The sequence below is a fragment of the Pseudopipra pipra genome, chromosome 16 (genome assembly GCF_036250125.1).
Source record: "Pseudopipra pipra isolate bDixPip1 chromosome 16, bDixPip1.hap1, whole genome shotgun sequence".
Classification (NCBI taxonomy): domain Eukaryota; kingdom Metazoa; phylum Chordata; class Aves; order Passeriformes; family Pipridae; genus Pseudopipra; species Pseudopipra pipra.
In genome coordinates, this window is record NC_087564.1 from 16716746 (window position 1) to 16743908 (window position 27163).

General features: G+C 46.2%; 2 protein-coding genes across 8 annotated transcripts in view; both read left to right on the forward strand.

The window, feature by feature from the left end:
• IL4R (interleukin 4 receptor) overlaps positions 1–2708 on the forward strand; it is a 13680-nt gene extending 10972 nt beyond the window's left edge. Inside the window, exons 8-10 of the mRNA XM_064673524.1 lie at positions 163–232; positions 372–448; positions 549–2708. Coding sequence (XP_064529594.1) covers positions 163–232; positions 372–448; positions 549–2652 — 2251 coding nt within the window. The 3' untranslated portion in view covers positions 2653–2708. The remainder of the gene's footprint in view (positions 1–162; positions 233–371; positions 449–548) is intronic.
• On the forward strand, positions 2531–26573 carry IL21R (interleukin 21 receptor). 7 transcript variants are annotated; one of them, XM_064673530.1, is made up of 9 exons: positions 2531–2643; positions 14861–14935; positions 16783–16888; positions 17497–17693; positions 19289–19440; positions 19853–20030; positions 21360–21456; positions 22237–22318; positions 25305–26573. In XM_064673530.1, exons 2-9 carry the CDS (start codon positions 14881–14883, stop codon positions 26211–26213), a joined length of 1776 nt encoding a protein of 591 aa, XP_064529600.1. In that variant the 5' UTR covers positions 2531–2643; positions 14861–14880; the 3' UTR covers positions 26214–26573. The 7 variants fall into 7 exon arrangements, with proteins under 7 accessions (XP_064529600.1, XP_064529596.1, XP_064529597.1 ...); XM_064673526.1 differs by lacking the exon at positions 2531–2643 and adding an exon at positions 4068–8284; XM_064673527.1 differs by lacking the exon at positions 2531–2643 and adding an exon at positions 4068–8284 and having other exon boundaries at positions 21363–21456.
• The last annotated feature ends 590 nt before the right edge of the window (positions 26574–27163 follow it).

The window sequence follows — 27163 nt, forward strand, 5'->3', positions numbered from 1 at the left end:
ACCTTTGCACTGGTTTAATGAAAAGCAGCACTTGGAGATGTACAGAACAAGCACTTCCTGTTGCTGCGATGCAGATGCCTAAGAGGGAGAGGAGAACAGAAGAGGGAAATATACACTGATGAAGCCCAAGTGGTCAAAACAATTTTCATTCTTCCCTTGCAGAGTGAAGAAAGAATGGTGGGATGAAATCCCAAATCCAGCAAAGAGCCATTTGGTTGTAAAAAATGTCAAGGTAATTTAAAAGCTTTGCATAAAATACCTTTTCCTGATCACCAGAAGGAGAATGTGTAATAAGTGCTATTGTCTGTCTAGTGCAGGGGATACCAAATACAGTTCATATGTGTCCTAAATCTCATTTGTGTCCTTATTAGTTTTCAGTTTTCTGCTACTTCGATGAAATTAAGTTCCCTTTCCATGACTTAAAGCAGAGTCATATGGAAAAGCAAATGTAAGTAAGATATTAAAAAATACACCTCTGCTTTACAGAATAAAGTAGTTTCCTGTTACATAAACATTAACTGTCCTTTCCTTTTGACTTCCAAAAACAGAAGTTGCAAGAACTGTCTGGCTCAAAGTTTGTCAAGCCAAAACTTCAAGGGAAAAGATAACATCAGAAATGTTGAGAAATCTTGCAGCTGCCACAGCAAGTGTGGAGAGTGGTTGCCAAAAGGCAGCAGTGCAGTTTTAACCCCTGATACAACTCCATTTGAAGACATTATTGAAATCTGTGAATGTTTAACAGACAGTGAGACCGGGAGCCAGGAAGAGACTGGCAACCAGATCACCATGTTTGAGCCTTGTGAGAGCAGCATCGGTGCTTTCAGAGAGCACAATGAGGCACTAGCTAACATGTTTGATGCACTCCTGGCAGATGAAAATAACATGCAAGACAATAAAGACTCAGACATCCTCACAGGTGAGAGGAAAACCTTCAAGAAACTTGAGTTGGAAAATCCACCACAGCGAAATCCAAAAGAAAGCACAGCCCAGAGTCAGCGGCCATGGGATGTTTCTCATACAGCCTCTCTTTTCACCAAAGCCTCTCAAGATGACTACAATTGTAGTACATCCAGCAAGGAGTCAGAACTGTCGGAAGAATCCTTTGAATCTGGCTATCAGAGCTCCAGCATAAATTCTGCTTCTCTGGATGCAAGAGATCTTCAACAAATGGTTCATCAAAACCTTTTTCTACATGGTTCAGAAAGTGAGCGGGACTCTTGTGTCCTGATCCAGGAATCTACAAATAAACCATTCTTTGGGACCAAAACAGACAGAATAAACAACCCTGCAAACAAGAGTTTTGATACCCTTGTGTCTGCACCCGTGAGGTTGTGTGATTCTGCATATAAGAGCTTTGACTCCCTTATGTCTCCATCTGTGGAGCCCTGTAGTTCTGCGTACAAGAGCTGTGACACCCTTTCGTCACCATCCCTGGAGCCCTGTGGCTCTGCCTACAGGAGCTTCAATGCCCTCATGTCCCAGTCCATGGCCAACAGTAGCCTGACTCTGTGCTTTGAAAGTGCATGTTCCTCACAGCCTCCAAGACAATTGTCAGAGACACCAGAACGCAGCTGTAGAGATCAAATTGCTCAGCTCGCTGGCAGTGGGACATGTCATGTCAGCTACAGGTCTCCCTACACTGAGCTTGACTTTCCAAACACCTGTTCAGAGCGTACTGATTTTCCATCTTTCTCCACACATGCAAATGAAGGTGCTTCAGCTTTCCTATCAGAGGAAGAAATACATAAGCAAGTAATATATCAAAATTTTCCAAACAAAACCAATATAATTTCTTGCCCTATTGCACCTCAGCCATCAGGTTATCAGCCTTTTGATAGTGCAGGTAGATGTAATGGTCCATACTGTGACAATGAGATTATCTCATTACAGGAATCCTTCATTGGTCTGTGCAACAATCTCAAAGAAGCACCTCCAGATATTGCAATCTGTGAACTTGACCTGAGGACAAAGGACTGTGTGTGTTTGACTGTTCAGAGTCCTGGTTGCAGCATTGTCCCAGGTTTAGCCTCTAGTGAGAATGACACACAGACCAGTAATGGCAGCCCTTGGATCGATAGCTCTAATGAGCTGTCTGGTGATAGCAATGACGAAAATATCAGCAGAGAGGAACAGCTGTTGCATTTGTTAGAGCTGAACTGTCAAGATCTAAACAGCAGAGAAAGAACTACACAGGGAACAAAAGAGAACAGCTTTAACCCTACTGGCAAAGTAATGCAAGAGAGCGGCAATAACAAACTGAATACTGACTGCCACTGCCACCCACACAGCCACTTGAGGGAACTTGGAGATGCAGGGGGAAGTGAAGAGATGCTGAAGCATGTAGAAGGGAAGGGGAGTGGCTCAGCAGCCGGCTTACCAGCATCACTGGACAGCATTAGGCTGAACTTAGGCAGAAAAACTGCAGGGCCCCTGGAGCTCCACATCTCAGACAAGCTGTCGCTTCGTTGTCTTGTGAATAACTCCAGTCCTTCTGATTCTCACGCCATTCACAGTGAGGACTCCAGACTGGCACTTGCAGTTAAAAAAAGACCAATAGAACTGTTCAAGGAAAACAGCAGGAAGAATGAGAAAAAAATGAAATTTGCGCAAGCCCTTGCCCAAGAGGACAACTGCTATATGGAGGTAGCTTAGCCACATTTGCCAAGACTGAGTGAGCCTTTGGAAATAAACTGTATGGCAAATTGAAATGTTGCTTGTTATTTCAATCTTGACTGAAATGAGGGCTGCTACAGGTCACACGTCTTTCAGGGGGTTGTAGCACTAGTGTCTGCCCGGGACTGGCAGCCAGGAGGTGGTGCAGGCCCCTGGGGACAGCTGGGGGTGGCACCCAGCAGCTCTATGGGGTGAAGCCAGAGCTGAAGTGTCTCCAGCTGTGAGTGATCTCTAAAAGGGAGCAACAGCTGCAGGAAGCAGAAGTTCTTAGTACAGTTCCTGTGGTTATTGCCCTGGCTGTGTGTTGCTTGGGAAGCACACAAAGGTGATGTGGAAGGTGCTGACACACATAGAAGTGGGACATAGGTGCAGGTCAAAGGGGAGGTGACTGACTTAGCACACAGCTTCCATAACTTATTTCTTTTGGGGTAGGGGGTGTTGTCCTGTGTGCCTAGCCCTAGCACGGGGTGTATGTTTCCATACCCACTCAATGAAGACATGAAATACAGATTACTGTCATTTGGGCTTACACAGTGCTATTATTGGTCATTAGTTTCTTACTCTGTAAAAGCAAGCAGAATTACTTCATACTTCTGCAGCTGTAAATGGCATCAGACATTTCTAAGCAGTGTTTTCCCAGAAAGCTTATCTAATGTGTGGTCCAACACCGTACCTTCATGGAACATTTTTTTGGCTTCTTGTTCTTGTCCAGTTGGAATGGGAATTATGCACGCAGCTTAAAGGCTGTATATGCTTCTTGTTAGATAATTATTCAAGAAATTTTACTGACAATTCCGAACTTCTCTCTAGTGTTATCATATATTTTGATATGGTAAATTCCACCCTAGTATGCTGGCAGTGGTAAAAAAAGTTAAGAACCATCAAGTAATATTTTGTGTATTAGAATGTATACATGTATTCTCATTTAGAAAACCCTATTTGTATTCCCATTCGAAAGGAAGGAAACCATAATGCTAAGCACAGCAACTGGTTTTAACATATTTTGTAAGTAAAATTTTTGTACTGCAAATCTCTTCCGAGTTGGCCAAGTAGTAGAGGTAACTTCGTCAATTTTACAACACTGAAAAAAGGGTATGTAAGCCCAGGAAGGAGACTTGCAGCGTATCTGTATTTAGATGGGATAGTTAATATTTGTGCAGGCACTGGGTTGTAGCTCACTTTCACTGTGGTGGTGGTTAGTGGAAGATCTTGCTTGTAGCTAAGGTGCTGATGAACATGTTATTTATTTGTTTTAACCAAAAATGTCAGATTAAATTTTATTTTCACTCAGGAGAGGTTTAATTCTGTCAGAAATACTCTTTTCTTTACATGAGGGTGGTCGCTGCTGTAGTTGGCATCAGCACAAGTTCTGTGAGATGGGAGGCTGTGAGACACACAGAGGAAGGTGCTTTTCAGGACCCATCAGCCACAGCTGCACTGGAACAGTGAAATAGCAGGATGCAGAGAGGCCGTGGTCTGCCTCATAAGTAAGCTGACTCCACGAAGTCAAGTTTAAGCAAAATCCAAGAGTTAATACTGCTGCCTGGAATGGGTTACTCACTGTTTACTCTAGTAGCACAGGGATCTTCTGCAAGGTGCAGGGACACCAGTGGTGCTTTCTTCCCCTTCTGTTCTTGTGCTCTTCCTTGTGTTCTTTGTGAAATCCTGCAGAAAGGCTTGTGCTTGGCTGGAGAGGTCTGCTCAGGCCAGGATTGAAAAGCTGTTTGCTGCAGCACTTGGTTTTCCCCAGCTCCATTCTGCCTTTCCCTGGCTTTTTTTCTTCTGCATAGCTATGCCCTCTGGTCTGCCCATTTCCATCGGATGGCTTTCTGTGTGGGGGTATTCTTCCCTTTCTCTCCCTTCAGTGTTTCTCTGGCAAAATCAAACTGTAACTCTTGGAGAAGGGGGGATCCCTGTTCCTATGCCGTTGTATAACCCAGAACTGGAGATGGACAGCGGGGCTGGGGGACAGCTGTCTGACTCCCCCTCGTCCTGCGACAGACACAGGGCCTGGCTACAGTGGGAGCTGAGTTCACATTCCATGCTCCATCTCTGTCACTTTTGCCATCCAGAGCAATTGCCAGGCTCTGAAACACAGGTAGGCTTCAAATGACAGGTTTCCAGCCCAGACTGGTGATCTGCCCCCTGGGCAGTGTGTGGGAGTTGTGACTGTGGGCTGGCACTGAGGGGTCTGGACTGAGCTCACCACCTGTGCCTGCAGAGGCAGCTCACCCTCCTGAGAGAGGAGCTTCCTTCCCAGAGACTGGAACCCTCCAGGCATGTCCTTTTTGCTAGTGGAGGGCTCCTGCCAGGACAGAGAATTACTGATCATAGTAAGAGCATTTTCAGTGGTTTTCAGTTTGTTTGGAAAGGCTGCAGTACAAGTGGAGGCTTGTGCCAAGTTTTAGCCTAGTTGTAATGCCATTTATTACTCTTGCACAATCACTCCACCTCCACATCCTTCTCACCTGGCTGCCTACCAAATATTAGCAACGTGGCTCATCATGAGTGAAACAGGTTCCTGAGAAAAAAAGCTGGTGTGTTCCCAGTTCAGGAGAAGCTAGTTCCGATACACTTTTTTTTCCATCGTAGAAGTGCCCCAGGCTTAGATTTTTTTGTTTCTCTTCTGAGCAGTGTTGGCTCCGTGGAAATATGCAGCTGTACAGATCAGCTGTTGACAAATTCTCATCAATCACAAGGTTTTTCATTGCCTGTGGAAAACTAACAATACCCACAAGACTAGTATGGAGCAGGAGCTTGAGGATGTGGAGTCAGGTTATTGGGGGTAGGGACAAGTTAATTTAGGACAGGGTCAGCTTTTTAAATAACTTGCCTCTGCATCTTGCTTTGTGACCCTGCATCACCGAGGCAAGATGCAAGGATGTTCCAAGTGTTCATCCACCATGAGCTTTATCTAAGAAAAGCAGTTCTTTTAGGTGTTGCAGTGATAGGGCCGAAGGAACAAAGGGTTAAGAGAATCAAGTGAGGGGGTTGTGACTTCCAAAACCCTGTTCCCTAAGGTTTACCTCTGACTGTGGAATTATGTGTCAAAACTCCTTAGTGAATAGAGGCTGAGAGGACAGTTTTTGTTCTCCTAGCCAAGTCTTTTCTGTAGAAAACCCCTTGGGGAACGTGACTTGTGCAGTTTGTGTTCTAGCCCTGACAGAGGTGCTTCTAAAGTGTGTTATTTTGCATGCAGTTGCTTTCACAAGACATACATGTTTTTTACTAATATTGGGGGAACTGTGCCTGTGCAATGCCCAGGTACGTGTGGACATGCACAAACACACACATGGATCATGTCCCACCTCTGCAGATTGCTGAGTACAAGGTCTGCCCCATGTGATGATGTATCATGATCTCACATTACCCGGAATTTTTTTTTCACCACTCTGCTGTGACTGAGCCATGTTGTGCCATCAGTGTCTCATCAGCCCTTGCAGCCACGTCCACAGCCCTCAAGGCCCCTCCAACTGCGCCGCAGTGACGAGGTCGGAAGCCAAGCAACAGCTCAGCAGGAACTTGCTGGCAATCACAGCAGGGAGACCAGTGAACTGGGCTGGTTTGCAGCTGCAGGGCTGTCATTTCTCAAAGCAGCTTGTTCTGAAGCAAAGGAAAAACAGTCAAGTGAGGAAGAGAGCACTTTCCAGGTACCTCACTAACACAACCAAAGTTAAAGCTTGCTGAATTGCCATACCCTCAGAGTGTTTTCACAGTGTCTAATAACAGCTGTCAGCAGCACCACTGGTTTGCTAAATCCTGAATGTTCTTATTCCTTGTGACAAGCTGAGAAAGCAATGTTGAGGGGAACTTTACATCTCAAGGTGCTTTTCTCTATTTGTCCCTTTTTCTGTCCTGCTTCCAACCTGTTCCTTCTATGTCTTTCTGTATGGAAATTTCCATACTATTGGCTGTCTACCCCTCCACCAAGTCTACAAGATGAAAGGGAAAAAAAATAGGCTGCAGAATGGGGAACTGGCTGCTGTGGCACATTTAGCTGCATGAGAGGAGAAGCAGCTTCTTTTTTAGCTCTTAGCCAGTATACTCTCTATAAAACTCTGACCATCTGTGCAGGAGACCTAAGTTCCTGTATTCTGAATGCAGAGTGGCAATTGTCAGGGCAAAAGTTGTTGCAGTCACAGCCACAGCCTGTCTTTGGTAGAGAGATGGCTGTGCTAGACCTGCTCCAGTCTGTGGAGTGTGACAGACATCCTAAGGAGCTCCTGTCCCAGTTCAGTGATGGATCAGTTGCTTCCTTCATCATGCTCCATTGTATAAGAGCAGGGCATTCATAGCAGTGTGGTGTTCATCCTCTGCTTGAAGTTTACTGAATTGGTGACTAACACATAGCACTGGGACTTTCCTGCTTGCTGCTGTTTCCCCAGCTCTTAGACATGGGGAAATTTGCCGTAAACTGAAGAGTTTGAGGTTGGCTGCTTTTCCCCAGCTCAGCTACTGTTGGTTTCACTTGCAGTGAGCCACCCACACAGCAGCAAGAGCTATAATGAGGTGAGAAAGCACTAGACTGTGTTCTGCGGGTAGAATTTCCACACCTGGCTGAGGGCTATAACCACTCCCCAGTTCTTGTCTTGAGGCTGTAGAGTTGCTGTGAGAACCAGGAACGCACTGGCCATGGCTGGCCATGGAGACAGTGCCTGTGGTGAGTAGCCAGCTGAGGTCTGGAGGAGCTGGCTCATACTGTGCTGCAATTGCTGACCAGTGCATGTGTCTGGCAGGCCCTGGGCTTGAAGGTTGTGCAGGGTCAGTTTGCTGCTGGGTAGTCTGCCCCCTCTGCTGCCTGGCTGAGGTGCTCCAGAAGCACACAGTACACTCCTATACGACAGGGGCAATGAAGCCGTGATGTGCCTTGTTTCCTTCACTAGGGCAGGAATTAAGATCCGCAGTTTGATGTGTGCTGCCTATTTCACGGCCTCATTCTGAGCTGTGCTGGGCCCCTGCAACAAACCATCTTGTCCAGAAGCGTCACGGGTTCTTCCCACTCCTGTATTGGGTTTGCATAGCAAGATTTTGTAGCAGAGGGGGCTACAGGGATGGCTTTTCTGAGAAGTCACCACCTTCTCACCTTTTCTTCTAAAGACACGATATATTGCTGCCAGTGACATGAGAAGTCACTAATTGTGTCAGGACTGTGTGTTCTGTGGTTTAGGGATGCATGCAGCCAGCCAGCCATTCCCTGCAGCTCACTGTGTGCCGTGTGAGCCATTTGCTTTGCTTTAAATGTGCTGCCACAGTCAGAGGTTGAAGACAGCTGGTGCATTTCTCACCCTGTAAGAGGTGCCAAAAGCCACCCAAGGCACACTCTGCTGCTGCACCCAGCCCCAGGTGTGGAAGAGCTGCTGTGAAGCTTTGCAGCCAGGCAGCATAGGTGGGACATGCTGATTTTTGACAGCTGTGGTAAACTAAAGCTCCATGAGATCCACGTGAGGCTCTTGCCATAAATAGCTGTGTGCCAGCAGCAGAGCTCTGGTCTTGGTGCATCCTTGCTTGCAGAGATCTGGAGACAAAGCTGATAGATGTTGCCTCTAACGGGGTCGGGTTCTGCCAACCTACATGAACAGAGCAGGGAGTTCTGCCAGCTCTGCTGACTCAGGTGAGCTCTGTGGGAATGCATGACAGCCTTGCTGACCTCGTGCAGAGATGCTCTGGGCATGTTTTGCATGGTGCAGGGAGTTGGGTTTGAGCCTGAACAGAGCTGTAGGTTTCTGTTCCAGATGGTCAGGGTGAGTTCACAGGCACAGTCATTCCTGTTTCTGTTTACCAGCATGTGTCTGGTGATTTCCTAAGAGAAGATACAAGCCTCTGTGCAATCTCCTCCATGTGTGCAAGACATACGTAGTCACAGCTCTGTGAAGGTAAGCTTTTTTTCTCTGTCAGGAGCCAAAGTGATGACCTCTTACTACAGCCTTCATGCAGAATTCATGCAGGTTCAGACTTGATGAATATTGGGGAAAACAAGAGGTTGAGCCCGGTGTTGGCAGCTACAGAAAACTGGCAAAGGCAGAAGGGAGGCAAGAGGGCAGGGTGCTGGGGTCTCTGCAGATGGCACTCAGCATTCCCCAGACTGAAAGCAGTGCACTCCTCCCTCCCCTGCAGCATCCTGTGTCAGCTCACAGCCACCACCTGCCGAGCTCCGGTGTTTTTCAACCTGCTGCTTTGCTGACTAACACCTCCGCTTTCTGCCTGGCTCATTCATATTTTAGCCCATTTCCTGAGCTTTGAGGTGGCTTCTTCTATTGCTTTCCCTTCCAGTAGAACACTGTTATTCGTGTTTCAGCTGTTCTCCTGCTATTTTTCACTTATTGTAATGTATGATTATCTTCCTCCTAAATGTCACCAGTCAGTAAAGGTGCCTTTGACCCTAGAGTTATGCCAGGTCTGTATCTTTGATGGTGCTGAGGATATTGGTTTAACTCCATTGTGACAGGAAGAAAATACAGAGGTAGTACTGTTTGTGGGGAGTTTTTTCCCCAAACCATGAACTTGATAACTGCAAGCGTGACTAGTTCCCTCTCCTACAGGAAGGAATTGTCAATTCTGATTGTTGTTTTCTCTGCATGTATTCTTGCTGATAAATACCTACAGATACCTATCCTTCTTCCAGTCATGGCAAAATGTTTTTGGGTCATGAATAACTCTAGCAGAATCTACCAAGCCTTCCCTGGTGTGCCCTTCACACTTGCTTCTTGGTGAATATTGCCACTGCGAGCTGGGCTGAGACTACACTTTTCATGAGTTAAGTTTGAGAAAAACAGGCCTTTAGGTGCAATGTATTTAAATTTATAAAGCTATTCGTCTTAGAGTGCCATCAGTGGTTTTGTTTTAAAAATTAGCTCTGTAATATCAAATGCATACAATTGCATGGTTTAAAAGCAGTATGGTTTGTGCCGGCCAGACTATCACTCTTTAGACTGATCACATACCTTTCCCTCCTTCCTCTGCACAAATAACAGTACTGGCACAGCTTGGAGAGTCCTGTGTAATCAGGGAGCGAAGGCTGCACCACTGTTCTGGTCTGCTATCCTCACAACAGAAAGATATTACTAAGTGCCTGGGGAATGTCTAGCTTAGCTGCTCAGCCTCACTGACCCTGTACTGTCCCACACTGCACCCAACAGTGGTGACAATCTCCACAACCCACAGGCAGCATCAGCTGAGGCAAGTCTTTTCTAGAAGCTTGGGCCTGACACTGTGCCTGCAAGTGATCCACAAAGCACACAGAAGGGAGAGCTAGTCTCTGTTACAGAGACTGCTCCAAAACACTGTGAGGAGTAGCTTCTGCACTAAGTCTTGGGACCTTCTGTATGCATGTTCTAGCAGTGCACAACCAGCCCAGCTACCAGCAGCTACCTGGGAAACATGGTCAAGAGCCACCTGCCCTGGCCTGAAAGACCTGATGCTTTTCCCAGATGGAAAAAAGGGTGGATCAGAGGCATGGAGGGCTGAATGTGGAGCCCCCTCATCCTGCACCCTGCTGCTTTGTGCCAACTTTACTGCTGCAGTCTTCTTGGGTTATTCCAGCTCCTTGTTCTTTACCCTCCTACCACCACACTACACTGTGTGTGCCAAATCCCTCCATACTGCTGCTCATTTCCTTCTTGGCCAAGGACAGTATGCATGGGCTCCTTGCAGCCCCTTTTATGGTAGGTGTAGGTGAGTTGGCTGACCCTCCCTCAGTGTCAGCCTTGCAACCTGCAGAGCCCCAGCCCAGATACAAGCTGTAGGCATGAGATAGGGCAGCGATGAGCCCCCCACCTGTGTAGGAGCCAGACCATATCCCTGCCTGTCGTCTGAGGATTGGTGGTGTTGCCCTGGTCCTGGGGCTATTTTGGGGATGGATGGAAGCTGAGCACAGTGGTGCTTGGCAGTCTCCAATGTGGCACATGCTGTACTATGCAGTTTGGCTTAGCTCTTTAATACCATGACACTGATGCCTCCTCACTGCAAGGGTCTTATTCCACCAGCCCCACTATGACCTTTTAGCTATGTGAGTTTTTATCAGCTCTCCCACCCTTTTCTCATGTAAGAGATCAGAGCAGTACAGTAATAAATATTGTGTGGGTGTCTGGACCTGAATTCATCACCTCCTCTCACCACATCCTTCTGTCAGCACAGTAATACTGATACAGTAGTGACGTCAATCTCCATTTATCGCCGTGTATTCCAACACACAGCAGCCCTTGGTTGTGCACAAGTAGGCTTTGCTCTTAGTGCAGATGAGACCCATCTTCACCCCAGCTCCTGCGCAGATGGGCTCTGCAGTCGCAGTGATGGTTTAGCCGGGCCGGCCATGGAAGTGTTGGAGGGCTGAAATGCATAGGACAGGGCAGGTAATGTTCATGTTTCCACTAGTTTTCCCTGCTGCCAGTTTGTTGCTGCTTGATATCTGCAACTTCACTGTAACTCTTTCTTATAGCTGACATGCCCTTTGTGCCCTGCCTGTCATTGCCGTTGGCCTCTACTGAACAGCCGGAGCATTCCCGTCTCCCTATTGCTTCAGCTTTGTGATTAGATGGCAGTGTGTATTGATAAGGAATTTTTTTCAAGAAGAGAGCTTGTTTGGGCACATATAACTGGTGGAGTGTGTCTTCCACTCTTTTTTAGCTTGGGTGTAGCAAAACTCATTTTCTCATGCTTGGAAATATCCTCTTTTTTACCTAAACTGAATTCTTAATTAGTTTTGGTTTGGGTTGGGTTTGTTTTGTTGGTGTTTTTTTGCTGTTTTGTTTGTTTGCTCGGGGGGGTTGGTTCTGGGATTTTTTTTGGTTTGTTTTTTGGAACTTTTGTAAGTGCATACATTTCCTGAAAATACTTCAAATTGAGAGGTTAGATTGCATCCATCTTTGGCAGCTTATAGTATCATATTTCTAGATCCTTAACAAAAAATAATCTTCATAAATCTCTGTGTCTGTATTGATCCTGTTTCCTATTTGCTGGTATATTAAAACCTTGTAGCATCATTTACATATGCATATCTGTAGGAATGCTGATCAGTTCTATTGCTGTGGTCTTGTACACTGTGCCCTAGGATACCACAGAGTTTGCAGCAGTGGCACTCAGCAGCTGTATGATGCCTAACATTTTATAAGAATTAAGTGACTGTGTTTCAAGGCTGCATGAAGCTGACTTGGAGTCCCCATTTCATAGACCAAGATGGTCTGAATGAGGTGGTAGAAAGGACTTTTCTAATGCCAGACAGGGAACAAGCTCCTGCCTGTGCTCATTGCCCCTCGCCGTTCTTCCCTCCAGATGAACAATCACGTGCTGACAGATGGAAGCAAATGGTAAGCGTGTAACAAATGGAGGAGTGTAGGAAAGGTGGGGATCTCAGTCACAGACTTGAATTGAGGTTTGCAGGGGACCTGACTGGAGAAAGCTTCAGAACAAGGGCAGCTATACATCTCCATTTAAGTAATGAGGTCTTTCAGACATCAAAGACCACAAAGACGCTGCTGCAGAGCTGCAGCTTTCCCAGCTCTTCCGCACGTGTCTTGTCTGCCCATGTCTCGTCACAACCTGGAGCACAGCCAGGAGATCAGACACACAGCACTGACAGTCTGTGGTGCTCTCAGAGGCTGCAGTCCTTTCCCACCACACTGAGATAGGAGAACTCTGCAAGAAGAGAAGGAGATAAGTGTTGTACTAGTCTGTGGGCACTGGCAAGGGTAAGAGATGGTACAGTGAAGTCCCAAGTGAGGACTTGCTTTACTCATGTTAGCAGATCCTACTACTTTTCTTTTTATTTTTCCACTGTGTTCTTATTCAGGAACCTCCTTCTAGATTACAATGCTGCCTGTTAACCTCTCTCCATTGTGTAATGGCAGCCTCTGGCAACTCCATAAAACATCTTCCCAATGAGCTACTTGTGTTCCTTGCTTCGAGTTTTCCTTGTTCAGTCCTTCCTGTCTCATTGGGTTGATGGTACCACTCTGAGGAGTGGAAGGCAGGTAGGGGAGGCACTTGAAAGAAACCATAGTCCACTAGGTAAAAGCAGCAAATACTTTCCTTGTGTTGCTCTGTTCATTTAAGCAAGAATGGGGGTAAAATGAGGGAGCTACAGCAGTCTCACGGATATAAAGTGCAGAGGCCCTGCCAATTGGATTCTGAAACAAGTGGTGGGTCTGCAGACCTCTCTAAGGACCCATCCCTTCCTTCCTTCCTCTGCTGAAGAAGAGGCAGCAAGTTGCCTTTCTTGGCCTTCCAGCGTGGCCAAGACTGTGGAGTATGACAGTCACAAAACAAAGTGATACTGAGATGGGCTTATGGTACAGCCAATCTTGGCATGAGGTTGGATGAGCAGGTTTCAGATGGCAGGATAACAACAGGCCTTCCTCAAAGGAATGGGGATTTGGAGAAGAGCAGTGGAAGGATGAGTGGGAGTACAAGGTGGGGTTAGACAGTGGGCTGTATCTCAGTGACCAGGAAGTGCACCACCAGAAGTAGTGGTAACAGCAAGAGTTATTACATAGAGGAAACTTGGAGAGCTGGGACCAGAGAGGTCAAGAAAAGGTGTTTCCTCAAGGTGATATATGATGCAGAAAGAAAGGCTGGAGTGTGGGGGAAGAGAGCTTCTGTCCTGCCACTGGCAGCAGGTGAGGGAGGCTGGCAGGGTGCCTGGGGCTCCTTGCTGAGCTGGAGCAGTGCTTCCTGGGCAGGATATGTTTGGCAGGAAAGGAGGGGCAGCAGCCGCACCACTGCTCCCACTGCAGGGCTGAGGTGCTGCAGCCACTGAATGTCTGTGACACCTCCAGAATGAGGCTCACTGATCTCCTCTGGCACCTTGGGAGCACATCCCTGAGCTCACACAGGGCTACAGGGGCTTTCTGCTGGCTGCTAAATTTATTTGCTTTCATTATTTGAGTAAACCTGGGAAATTTTTTTAACACCACAAATGTTCCCCACGTGGTAGAGGCCTCACTGGCTTCTCTCCGCTGAGTGACTGTCTGGGTGTTTGCTGCTGGTGGTGGAGGCAGCACAGGCACCCAAGAACCTGGATACCTGCAACCCCCCATATCAGTACAGGCTGGGAGATAAATGGATCAAGAATAGCTTTGCTGAGAAGGACTTGTGGGTGCTGGTGGACAAAAAGCTGGATATAAGCCATCCATGTGCACTGGTAGCCCAGAAACCACCTGTGCCCTGGGCTGCGTTCCCAGCAGTGTGGACAGCAGGTTGAGGAAGGGGATTCTCCTCCTCTACTCTGCTCTTGTGAGACCCCCACCTGAGGTTCTGCCTGCAGCCCTGGGACCCCCAACATGAAAAGGACATGGAGCTGCTGTACTGAGTCCAGAGGAGGCCATGGAGGTGCTCCAAGGACTGGAGAGACTACAGACAGGTTGAGAGAGCTGGAGTTGTTCAGCTTGGAGAAGAAAAGGCTCTAGAGAGACCTTATTGCAGCCTTTCAGTATTTAAAGGAAGCTAGGAAGATACAGACAGACTTTTTAGCAGAATCTGTTGTAAAAGGACAAGGGGTGATGGTTTTAAATTAAAAGAGGGTAGGTCAGACTATGTGGCATGGCACCGAAGTGCATCAGCACAGCCTTTCCCTGCAGTCAGTGCTGTACATTGTTCTCTTTTGTGCCACATGGGAGGCAGGTTTTTTTTTTCTGGTATGTCTTCCTGGAGTCCTTTAGCTAGATATTTCGTGTTTATTTAACCATGGGTAGGCCAAATCAATGACTTCTCACCAGCCTTGCTCATACAGACCCACAATGACCTTCAGACTCTTTTTGACTAATTCTCTGCACAGATGTTTAACCTTCAGCAATGTCACTTCCCATAGTGGTAAGCCATTTCTAGTTGCAGGAAACTAATGAATTAAAAAATAGGTTAGCACTTAACCCAAGAGCCTTTCCTGTTGCATGGATAGCCTAAGGCTTCAGTCACTGCTGCTTTCTCTGTGCACATGCTGGCAAGGAACAAGGATTTCACTGACCTCACTTGTGGCCAGTTGGCAGGGCTGTTGATCATCCCTCCCTCAGCCCATGGAGTAGGTACACGACACAAGAGAGCTGAAATTACTTGCCTAAATAAAGCACTTTTAGACATTTAATGAAAGCAAAATTAATTCCACCTCAACCTTCTTCATATTAGTAGATGTCTGAGCTGAGCTTTTAATTGATTGTGGGAGTTTTGTTTGTGTTTTTCTTTTTTTCTTGCCCCCCCCCAGGACATCCAGTCAGAACCAACATGAGGAACAAACGGTGGCTCCAGAATATTTCCTTCTTCCTTTTATTCCAATACAGTAAGTTCTCAGATATTTTTTTCCAGGCTGTACACCCACAGGATTTATCTTGACAGTTGTTGCCAGCTCTGATGAGATGTGCATGAGCCCAGGTTGCCATGGGACAGCAAGCACAAGATATGGTGGCAGGGGAGAGGGTTCTATGGGATAAGGAGTGGAAGACAGGCACAGGAAGGCAGAGCTCAGCCAGGCTGCAGGGAGCAGCACCAGCAGGGAGAACACAGAGTTAGTGCTTGGCTTGACCTGAAATGTCTCGCAGTGACATTAGAGTAGGATTTCCCCCACCCAAAAAACCCGTTGGTGTAGCAAAGATTCTGGTGGCTAAGACCACGGCTTATGGTTGCTGTTGGCAGGCCTGCCAGGGACAGTGGAGTGAACCTCTCCTGATCTGAGCCCCTTGGCTCAGGACTGGACTGTGCAGAAAGTCACCCACTGTTTTTTGCTGGTTCCTACCCACACTGCAAACTCCATATGACTCAGAGCTGACTCTCTGAACAGGTCAGCTGGACAGGACAAGGCAGCGACAACTGTCTGCAGGGAAGCTTGGATATATCTTTTGTGCTGCTTCTAGGCAGAGCATTGGACCTGCTCCAGTTAAACCTAAGTTAACAGAAAAGATGCATTCAGAGTTATATCTTCCTGCCATATGGGACCTTTGTGATGTTTGGTCTGAATTTTGTGTAATGCAAGCCAGGGAATTACTGTGTACTAATTTCAGTTTGAATCAACCTAGATCTTACTGTTAGAAGTGTTTGAATTTTGTTTCTGAAGCTGTCAAGGACAGACATTTCATCCTAGATCTAACTGGGTTTAGGACACTTAATTATTTCTTTCCCAGTAAAAAGTTGTCCTCTTAATTTTGTGAACAGGTTCTTGCCCAAAGATACACTTGCAGCTTACCAGCTACCTAGGAATAGTAGTCCGTTTGACTAATTAACATAATAGCATAGCAGAATGCTAATTACTAATGCTTAACAGCTTATTAGTACTTGCTGTCCTCGCTAAAGGAAAGCAAGAGATTTCTAACCCCATTTTTGTAGGAGAGTAAAGTTAGGCTAAAGGAGAAAAAGTATGTTGCTCAGGACTCTGGACCAAACAGCGCCTAGACCAGGACCCTCAGAAGAGTCTATTGAGGGCTCAAAATGAAAAGAGAAAAATTAATGAAAATTTTAGAACAAAATTCTGAAGTCAGTGTGAAATGAAAAAGTCAAAATGAAAAAAAGTGACAGCCATATCACTTGAATAATTTACAGTTTAAAAAAGCATATGTACATCCTTGGGGCCAGTCTGTTGCAAATATCCCCAAATTTCTTCTGTCCCTCTCCTAGCTCTTTGGAGAAATGGGGGTCTTGTATACAAATCTGAAGTGCCATGTACATGTCATACAATGAAAACTAGACTAGCAAAGAATAGTACTCAATTTAGGAAGTGGTATCATAAAAATGTTTGAATATGGTACTGCTTCTTACTGGATTATCATGCCTATTCTATGTGCCATATAAGTGAAGACTCTTGCTAAAATATGTGACTCTGCTGTAGTGATTGTATGAGAAAGGACAGGGATAAGTCTGAAAATTCAGTCACAATTTGGGCACTTTCTGATTTTGGCTGCCACAGTATTTTTAATAGATTTTTGTTTGACACTTATCCTGCTGTCAAAGACTTGTCATCCTGTAGAGCTGGAACACATCTTAACCCCAAGGCTGGAGATTTTTGTAAGGGCTGTCACAGAATGATCTGTTCCCTTCAGATTTAGTGAGAACCCTGAGGACTGCATATGGTGATGTAAATTTCTGCTTGCTTTATCATGGAAGTTGATATTGTGTTTTTTCTTTCCAAATCTACAGCTGTGTGTTGTGAAAACCTCACTTGTTTTGTGGACTACATACAGACCCTGTCCTGTATCCTGAAAAATGACCTGGGTGCTGGTTCATACAACCTCACTGCAACATGGTATGTCTTGGTAGGATGAGCAAAGTCTAGTTAGCAGGAATCTCTGCATGGCCATAGCATGGTGGTGACCTTCTGTCCTCTTTGTTGGGTAGAAATCCTGTTCTTGCTGATATGCTGGTTTTTTACTTGGCATTTCACACTTCAGCTACCAACTGAGTTCCCCCATAGCAAAGGACCCCTGGTTCCTGCCTCCACTGACTGCTACGCTGACTCCAGCTTCCTTAGCGTTGCCTGCTCTCTTCCCATGGGAATACCTTGCCCTTTGCTGCTGTTAACAGTGAACTTTCACCCGTGTGCATTGGCAGGGCTTGTGCAGATTGTTCAATCCCATATGGCTGCTGTTCTGCCCCAGCAAGGGAATGGATGCAGTCCTGGGTTGTTTAGCCCTGAGGAGCACCTTTCCTTTTGACAAACACTTTTGTACTTCTCTCAAAGATGCCAAGCTGAGCAAATAGAAAGGGGAAAACATCTGTCAAAGTTCAAAGATAAATTTTTATTTGAACATGTTGACTTTTTTTTAATCAAGTTCTATGCCTGGTGGTTCAGCAACAAATTAATACAACTACAGCATGTGGTAGATGTGGACTTATTTGTTTTGGGTTTTTTAGGATTCCTGAGGAAGATCCTGAAAATACTGTGGCTGCGTGCAGTCTCCTGCAAGTGTCCAGGAACACCAGTCACACAGAGTACATGTGCACTGTGGACATGACCGAACTCCTAGGAGATACCAAGGTCCAGGTGGATGTTACAGAGGTAGCTGATAGGCAGCAAGTGATTTCCAAAGACTTTTATTTGTCAGACAACAGTAAGTACAAAAATGGTGGATTTGATAAATACTGTCTGACTATGTTTAGGTGCCAGGATAGTCTGGGCAAGGAGTGAGCATGGCAGCAAGTGGTGGGGGCTACATTTGGTGTACACTCATCTACACAGAGCACTGTGCTCTTATTGTCACTATTATGCTTGAGGCTGAGCTTAGAGCTGGCTTAGTCCATGCTTTTCATGGGGAAATTCCTTTTCACCATGAAGCAATAGGTGACAAATTTCCGCTTTTGACCAGTCTCATACCTAGATTATTATGCAGGAATTTGTTCTTGGCTGGATTCTAAAGAGCAGGAGGAATTACTTTATTGCAAATGTCGCAAATCATGGAATCCTTGAAATGGTTTGGGCTGGAAGGGACCTTAAAGATCATCAAGTTCCAACCCCGTGTCACAGGCAGGGACACCTTCCATTAGACCAGGTTGCTCCAAGCCCTGTCCAACCTGGCCTTGAACACTTCCAGGGATGGGGCAGCCACAGCTTCTCTGGGCAGTCTGTGCCTCACCACCCTCACAGCCAAGAATTTCTCCCCAATATACAATCTTACCCTGCCCTCTGTCAGTGTGAAGCCACTCCCTTTTGTCCTATCAGTACATGCCCTAGTCAAAAGTCCTTTTCCAGCTCTCTTCTTATCTCAAAGTAGTTCCAGAAGGCTCTTGTAGTGGACACCTAACATGAAATTATTTTGGGTGGCACAAGGTGTCCCAGATGCAATGGATGTAGCAGTTCCCCTTTATGGGGCAATTCCTAATCATCTCTCCTGCATGACAGGAAGATTGAATGTAATCATGTAGCTGACTTGGAATGCTGGTATGTTCTGGTTGTGTAGCAAACTGAAGAAAAGGAGTGGTTAGTCAGGCAGATGGGTACCGTCTACTTGGATTCTTCTGAAATTAAACTTTACTTGAGAAGTGTTGTCTTTTTGACAAATGCCAAAACATTTCAGGAAGTCCCCTTGCCTCCGCTGACAGACTAGAGATTGGATAGTAGTGCTTTGCATACCTCCTGAAGGTCCCTGTCCAGAGGCATTGTAGCTCAGTAGCAGGCCCTGCTGGAGTTTTGTGTTACTGCTTTTCCATACATGAACACACCCTGCGGGGATATAAAAGCTTGGGTTTGGGGCACTTAGGACACAGGGAATTGCACCGGGTTTATGCAGTGTCCCCTTGCCTCAGCTTTTCCTGATATCTGTTACACTGAGGAATATTTCCCCAATTTTTCAAGCAACCATGACCTCATAGAGTCCTCTTACGTCATGAGAGGTGCTCTACTCTTTACATCTCCCAGGACTTATTATCCTCTTGTACTATCTTCTTCTGCTCCCTAAGCAATGAGGAGGTTCAGAGACAGGCAGAAGGTATATTCAGCGAAAACTCGGGCCTGACCTCATTATGCTGCTCAGATGGGAGGTTCTGTGCATGGCTGAGGGGCAGGGATGCTGTGTATGTTCTCCTGTATGAGGAAGGCCCACCCGTGCCAGGGCAGTTTGGCTTCCTACTCGCTCTGCATTGCTGATACCACACTGGGACGTCTTGTCTGTAGTAATGTTATGAAAGGTAACACCATCCTGTCTTCCAGTCAAACCACAGCCTCCATTCAACCTGACCACTTTGTTCTCAGAGGGTTACAATATTTCTTGGGAAACCACCTACCAGAAATCTCCCTTCCACTTTTTGAATGAGGAGCTGGAATATCAGCTGCGTTATAAGAGAAGAACCGATAGCTGGGAGGTAAGTGAGATGTCAGTTTACCATCAAGTAGGACGTACCAGAAAAGAGGAGGCCAGCACAACCAGGATGGCAGCACTGGTGTGGAAGAAGTATTTTCATGGTTTAGAAAAGATATGTTTCTGCTTGACTGGACTGAAAACAGGCAAACCCAAAAATGAATCAAGAAGCAGAAGTTGTATGAGAAGTAGTAGTTCCTGTGAGGAAGAGTGATAATTCATTTGATTCTCATGCTGTCCTGTATGGAAGGTTCCCCAGTGGCTGAATGCAGCTGCAGACCAGCCAGAGCATGGCCTTGAAGAAACAACATGAAAGCAGGGGAGGTTATTTTACAGGGCTCCTCACTATGCAGCAGTGAGGGGAAAGTGAGAACAGTCACTCTAACCCTGAGTGTTTGGTGTTTAATCATCCACAGACTCAGAAGACTAAAGCTGTTCATGAAGGTAAACAGACACTGGTGATCCTACCATGGGAACTCCAAGTGAACACTGAGTACGAGTTCCAAGTGAGAGCCAGACCCCGCGAAGACAGCGGCTACCATGGGTTTTGGAGTGAATGGAGTCTTCCAGTGTCACTGAAAACCAGCCCTGCCGGTACATGCTACTAGCTGTCCTTGCCCTTCCAGTTAGTCCAGTGTCAGAATGCTTTCAGAACTCTAATGAAATCTAATTAATCAGAACAAATTCTAAATAGTCTAGACAGGTATGGTTAGCTTTCTTGCTGCGTACAGGAACCACAGGCCTGGGCTGTCAGTATTGATGTTCTCCCGTGGAAAAGGATTTGGTGGGGTTGCCTGTAGGTTTGAGTGCCACAGCAGGAGTGTAGCCTCTAGCTTCCTCTTCAGTGTCAAATGCCCAGGGTCCTGCTTGCAGCTTTCAGAAATGAAGGAGATCTCCTCCACTGGAGCTTACTGTTATCTTCAGCTGAGGGGAGAGGGATCCTGCTCTCAAGTCTGAGTTCTGGGACTGGACTCTAATGGTTGGTCATGCTGGGCATGGGTATTTTGTTTGGTAGCCACCACTCCGCAGGGATTTCACAGTACCTTATGCACAGAAGTACACTCATGTTTCTTGTGGTGGAACAAAGGCTATGAAAACAAGGAGCCTTTGCTCCAATAGAGCAGGGCAAAATAACTGCAGTCAATGTCAGCAGAATGCGCTGAGCTTCCCTGCTCTCTCATTCATCTGCAGCTCGAATTGAAATATTACAGGGTTTACACGGTGCTGTGGTAGCAGGGCCAAGCTCCATTTGCAAAGGGATATCTGAGGTCTGGATCTTAAAGGTGCACCTTTTCACCACAGGTGGAGAGCAGCCACCAAACAGTCATTTAGTCAACACCATTTCTTCACATGTCTCTGGCCAACTGCTCTCTCTCTTCACTTCATGGATCACTTATGAGGTGTCCGTAAACCAGGAGTCAGAAACACCAGGGGTCTTTGTGGCAGGGAGCTGTCCTGCCCCAAATTTGTTGGCTGTCTGTGTGTGGTGCAGCCAGGCCATGCTGATGCACTGCTCCTTTCATTGATGCAGACTTCTCTGAGCATTCTCATTCAGACCTGGGCCATGGGGCCCAGGTGACAGCCTCAACGTCCCTATGAGAGAATCTGGGGTAGAAATTAAGGGTGCCTCAGAATCATTTATGTTGGAAAAGACCTCCAAGATCATCAGGTCCAACTTGTGACTGATCATCACCTTCAACTTGTGACTGATCATCACCTTGTCAACCAGAGCAGAGCAGAGCACTGAGTGCCACATCCAGTCATTCCTTGAACACCTCCAGGGATGGTGACTCCCCTGGGCAGCCCCTTCCAATGCCTGACAAGCCCTTCCATTGCAAAAGCCTTTTTTCTTCTTACCATCTCCTGCTTATTGACCGGAGGATAAATGCAAGGTGAGCCTGAATGACCCTTCTCTTTGTTCAGCAGTAACACAAACAGCAGGCATGGGATGGCTGCTGCTGTTTGGTGTTGTTGTGTCAATCATGGCTTCAATCGCAACCTTTCTGGCCAAACAACAGAGGTGAGAATGCTTCAGGAAGCGTGAGTAAATGCTCTTATTCTATCTTGATAGATGGGGTGTTCACAGGCAGCCTTTTTTGTATGGGCAGCATGGGCTGCTATGAGCTTGTGAGGACCAGCCAAGTATGGTCTCTAGCTGATGTCCTGCTGGGAGCGAGCTGCTTTTCTCTGGGGCTCTGCTGCCATTCAGCTGGTTGGGACAAGACAGTGGCACACAAGGATGAAGCAAGGGCCACCCAGCCTCCTGAGCTGTTCTGGTCTTGTCTGTGCTCTGCAGCTGCCAGATGAAGCAGTAGCCAGGGCTGGCCTGCCCCTTTTCAAAGCTGACATAGGCCCCTCAATGCTGGCTGGGAGCCTCTCTCCCTTTTGGGGTGCTGACACAGAGGAGGGCTGGGCTCGTGCAGCAACAGGGCTGGCACAGCCCAGGTCCACAAAAGAATTGCATAGGGCAGAGTTCTGATGTGCAGACCACAAGCTAGCCCAGCCTGAGGGGAAAATGCACTTTGAGCACTTGGTGCTTTTCCAAGAAGAAAAAAATTGGAATCTCTTTCCTTAGCATGAATATATGTGTGTGCAAGTGCTGAGGTCCCACCTCCTGTGAGGTTCACAAGAAAGGCCATTAGATGGCTCTGGCAGCACAAGGCATCGTTGGATCCTCAGCCACTTTCTAACTCATGAGGCTGGGCAGGTGATTTCAGTTGCTTGAAATGGATCTAGAGATGCCTTGCTTTGCATCCGTGACATATGCTTAACCCCAAAACCTTTCTCTTTTCTCTTCCAGCTTTTGGAAGAAGATGGCTTGCATACCAGACCCTGCTCCCTTTTTCAAACCTCTTTACCTGGCACATAATGGAGATTTCAAGGTATAATTGGGCTACACAAGAACATGTGGAGTGGAGCACATAACAAACTTAAAAGCCATTGTGCTATCCTGGGCAAGGGATTCTCTTTAGGGCAGTAGGAGGGGAAATCTATCTCAAAGGAATGCCAGAAGGCTCTAGATATAGTGACCAGAGCTCTCCAGTGTCTGTTCTGTGCCATGAAGGCTTTTATGTCATGTCTGTACTGCTTATTCTCTGTAGGTGCTGTCTCAGTGTATGAGCTGAGTTCATGTGATTTGTGAAGACTGGGATCCTGATGGGAGTCAAATACCAGAACAATAACTGGGACTTTTCCAAAGCTGCAGTCCCATGGGGCCCTAAAGGCCATGGAACAGACTTAATTGTAAAGCCCAGATCTCCCACTCCAGGCTCTGATGTGACACAAGCTCAACATTAAGCCTTATGGTTCTCTCTGAAAAGTCACTCATGTAGGCAGTAGTTATGCCTATTGTCCTGGGAAGATGTCCAGAGCTTTGGGGGAAAATCGCTGTGATAGTACAGTGCAGCTTGACTCCCTATGAAGGAATTGTCTTTGAGTAACTTTGCCTAGCCCTCCCAAATTCTCTTCTCATTTAACAGCAGCCAAACTTGCTTTTGTAACAAAATAGTTTGCAAAAGCTGCAAAGTTTTCTGGAGTCCTCAGGATGCAAAAGTAAAAGCACATAATTATTTTATTAAGCTGAGGAGCAGCTCACAGTCCTATTATCGAACTGTAAAAGTGCTGGCATATCAGTGCAAACATCACTGCCTCTTTCTGAACAAATTCCTGTTGTTACAGCAGAACTGATCAGAGACACTTCAGAGTCTGCTTTTTCTTTTTGCTTTTTCTTAGACCCTCTGGGAGAGGGCCCTAATGATCTTCATGTACTTACTTTCCCACTGCTGCAAGGCTGATGTTTGTAATTAGATTAAGCAAGTAGTCTTGGAGGGGTGCTATTCAGGCCGAAGCCAGTAGTGACTGTCTCCCTTCCTTCCTTCCTCTTTCAGACCTGTTATGCCTTCCTATATCTGCACCAGAGGGATACTTGCTTCCTCTGGTGAGGCAGCTGGTACTAGTTGCTCTCAGGGGAAGGACCAGGAGGACCCAGTGTGTGAATTCCTGAAAGTCACAGGCTAGTGCTCAAGGTTAAAATAAAAGCTCCCTGGTATGCCAAGAGCCATGCTCCTCTCAGGCGAAGCCTTGGGCTTCTCTGTTCTGTGGGAATTACATTCTTGCCAGTTTTTACATAGGCTGTTCAGTGCTGCTGGGAAGGGAAGGAGTCTCAGTTGCTAAAGCTGAGTTACTTCCTAGGAAATTTGGAGATCAAAGCAGCAGTTGCTCACACAGCCACAGCACAAGATGCACAGGCAGGGATGTTAAGAGGATGTGCTGACATCACTAAAAAGTGAACAGACTTGTCATTTTTGGCCAGCAAAAAACCAGTTGATGTAGGTCTTATTCAACTGCATCCTGCCTGCATCAAAGAAATGCAGGTTTTGTTAGGTTATATCTCGTGAATAATGTTTACAAATTACAGTAGTAATGCTCTGCAGACAGCACTCTTGGATTGGGTAGGAAGCAGTGAAAATGTTAGAGAAAAACTTAAAACATAGAAGGGAAAGGTAAGGAACATTGTTTACTTGTGTGTATGTGAGTTCTTAGGTTCATATTGAGTGGGAATTTGCAAAGAACTGTCAAGAGGAAATAGGAAATATTCTGCCCACTCAATTCTAAGAAAAGGATTTTCTGTTGTTTCTCCAAAACCCTTTTTCCACCTCGGGTGCCTTTCTGTCCATTACAGCTTTAATACAAAGTTCTTTGTAGCGTAGGTTAAAAATTAATTAAATAAGACTTGGTGCTTCCTGCTGTAATGAAGATTTTTTTTTTTTTCCATGCTGTCTGTCAGAAGGTAATAAACTCCTGCCAAGCTGTTCTCTTCCCAAATGTTTTGCTCGTGTATAGTTATGCTGAGTGCAGTTTGGGGCAGGAGGCCAGTAAGATTAAGGCAGTCTGACAGATGTGGCAGCACTCAGAAGCCTTCATAGTGTTTATGAAGTGCAGTGTTCTTACCTATTATATACACAGCAGAAAGCAATACACTTAGAAGAGCCTTGACACAGCTCAGCCATTAGGTAAGTGGAAGACAGGGAGCAGAATCCTCAAGTAGGACTTACTGGCATTCATTAGTGCCACATGTCTAAAATTTGCAGTGATCTGAGTGTCTGATTCAGGGACTTCTTCAAAAGAAACATAAACTTTTACTGTTTTCTTAAATCAGAGAAATCCAGAAGTGCCTTTACTCTCAGATGTGACTGAAGGCAAGGGGCTTGTGATCTAGGGAGAATACCTGGGACAGGGCAGTGTGATGCTAATGGTGATACAGAAGGGCAAGATTCAATGTGTGGCACTCCCTAATCATCTGAGTAAGTGTTGCAGGTGGTGGCTAGAGTTCTGTGAGGACCCCAACCCCTGCCTACTTCTGCTTCCTTTTCACTGTGAAAGAAAAGCTGTTCTGGTGCATACAGAAGATCGGAGAAGCCTTGTCCAGACCCCCTTCCCAGGAAACTGAGGCAGGGGAAGTGAGAGAGCAGGACTATGTGTGTGTTGGTTGCAAGTGCAGTACATGGGGAGAAGCTGACCATCCTTCCCAAGAGAAGCAGTGTCCAGGACAAGAGGGTAGGGGCAACTTAGTGGCTTGGCCGGACTTCAGGCTGATGGATGAAAGAATGCTGCTATGGGCAGTGGCATCCTATGCAGCATAGAGAAAATTGCAAAGCCATGCAAACCTCTCAGAGCTAATTATTTTCAATTACTTCAGTCAGTTCGCCTGCAGCTGTGTCTGGTAATAACAGCATCTCCTGTTCTATTGGAAGAGTCAGTGGTTTTAGAGTTTGCCTTTGCCTCTAAAAGTATAAGAACTTTGGTCATTTGTGTGGAACCTCAAAACTTGTGATACTAACCTCTCTCACTGTATGTCCTTTTCTGCAGAAGTGGGTTGGTGCATCCCATACAAAAATGACCTTTGATTTCTTTGAATGGGGAATAGTCCTTCCAGAAGTCCTAGAAGTTTACACCATGCGTCCTTCTAACAGCACCTCACGGGAAGAGCTGCATGAGCTGAGAAAGAATCTGACTTGCAAGACCTGTGGCCTGACTGCCCCAGGCCACAATAGCCAGTCCCTGTGGTCCAGTGTAAACAGCAGTGGTGGGACTGAGGAGCAGTCATACGGGCACTTGTCCATTGATACGGTGACTGTGGCTGATGAATTTACATCCTGTAACTGCCAGTGCAGCTGTAACCACGTGTACAGGGGACATAAGCATACCAATGAGGAAGATGATAGTGCTGGAGGACCTGGTTACCCCAAGGTTGACATTGATGAGGAAGACAGAAAGATATCCCATGACTTGCATCTGGCTGATCTGAGCACGCAGGACAAAATACTTGCTTCAGGTTCCGTGTCCACAGACCACTTGAGGAGCACAAGTGTCCCAGTCCACCAGCAAGTAGAAAGGTCTTCAGAAGGAGGAGTGGGGAACATCCTAGAAGCCCTTTGCTTGCAGCCTCTTCGGTGGGATTTGGAAAATCCAGGTTCTCTACCTTCTCCTGACGGTGACAGTGTTTCCTACAGTGAAGGCTCCTACGACTTCTTCCCTCACAGTACCAGGCCCGGTGACAGTTACCCTATGATCTGCGTTGATTTGGACACTATTGACAGTGGCTTTGTGGACTCAGACTGTGGAAGTCCACTTGATTGTGAATTTGGGCAAAACAGTCAGACCAACTGTGGGCCCATCTCTCTTGAGCAGGAGGGGCAGGACTTTCCACGGAGCTATGTCAAGCAGTGGGTCTCCTGTCGCTCTGACAGCCCTGTCAGTGGGACACAGGCAAGCTGAGGGCTTGATGTTGCTTGGCAGAGTGTGGGGCCTTTCCTTACTGTGCCAGGGGCAAAGTGTTAGCAAAATTCAGAAGAGAAACAAAGTTTGCTTTGTGTAAGCTTCTTGCATACAACTGAAAACTGTTAGGTCCACAGAAATACGTGCCTATTTCTGTTGCCACTTATCCTATTACTGTCTCAAATTTGTTATGATTGATTGTTTCTGGGTTTGGTTGGTTGGTTGGTTGGTTGTTGTCTTTTTTAGAATTCTAAGTACCTTGAAAATTATCCTTTGGGTTATATAGATGTGCAATTTTTTTACAGTAACCTTTTGAAGAGTACAGAACATTAAATTATTTTCCCTGGTGTTCTCGCATGACTTGGGAGTTTGGCTGTACATGGACTCTTAGAAGCATAACCCATGGCAAGCATGTTTGCTACATTAAGGCTCCCCCACCCTTTCCAAACAACATATGGTATTACTTTTCCTACTAATGTCTTTTGGCTCTTTAAACTCAGCTGTAGTAGTTTATTAGTTATGGAGGTCCCAGACCTGTCCATGGGGTATGATCAAAGCCAATTCTTATTTAATCACCATAGAAATGTATGTCCAAGAGAACAAGCACAACTCAGGTTTCAGAAAGACTGTGCCTTTCCAGGTGGGGTCTGTAAATGAAAAGTCTTCAAAATATATAATTCCAGACAAACTCTTTCTACTAGGCTACTGAGTCAGCTTATCTCCCAGCACTTTTCAAGCACATTAATTGAGCAGCTTTTAGAACTATGCCAAAATTTCAGAAATGTCATCCTAGCTGGATGTGCCTGCAACTTCTGCCTTGGACTTGCTCTCCTGCTGTTAACAGGTCAGTAGCACAGATTTTGAGCAATTTCTGCTAGCTAATAAAGCCAACTATGAAACTGCAATTTGCACTGTAACTGTCAATCTGTTTCCCTCTGACATCTCTATCT

Coding starts and splice junctions, on each gene's coding strand:
- IL21R (XM_064673526.1), top strand. CDS start 8,245: ATGAACAGAGCAGGGAGTTCTGCCAGCTCTGCTGACTCAG. Junction 19,441..19,852: donor GAAGAACCGATAGCTGGGAG/GTAAGTGAGATG, acceptor AATCATCCACAG/ACTCAGAAGACTAAAGCTGT. Junction 22,319..25,304: donor CACATAATGGAGATTTCAAG/GTATAATTGGGC, acceptor CCTTTTCTGCAG/AAGTGGGTTGGTGCATCCCA.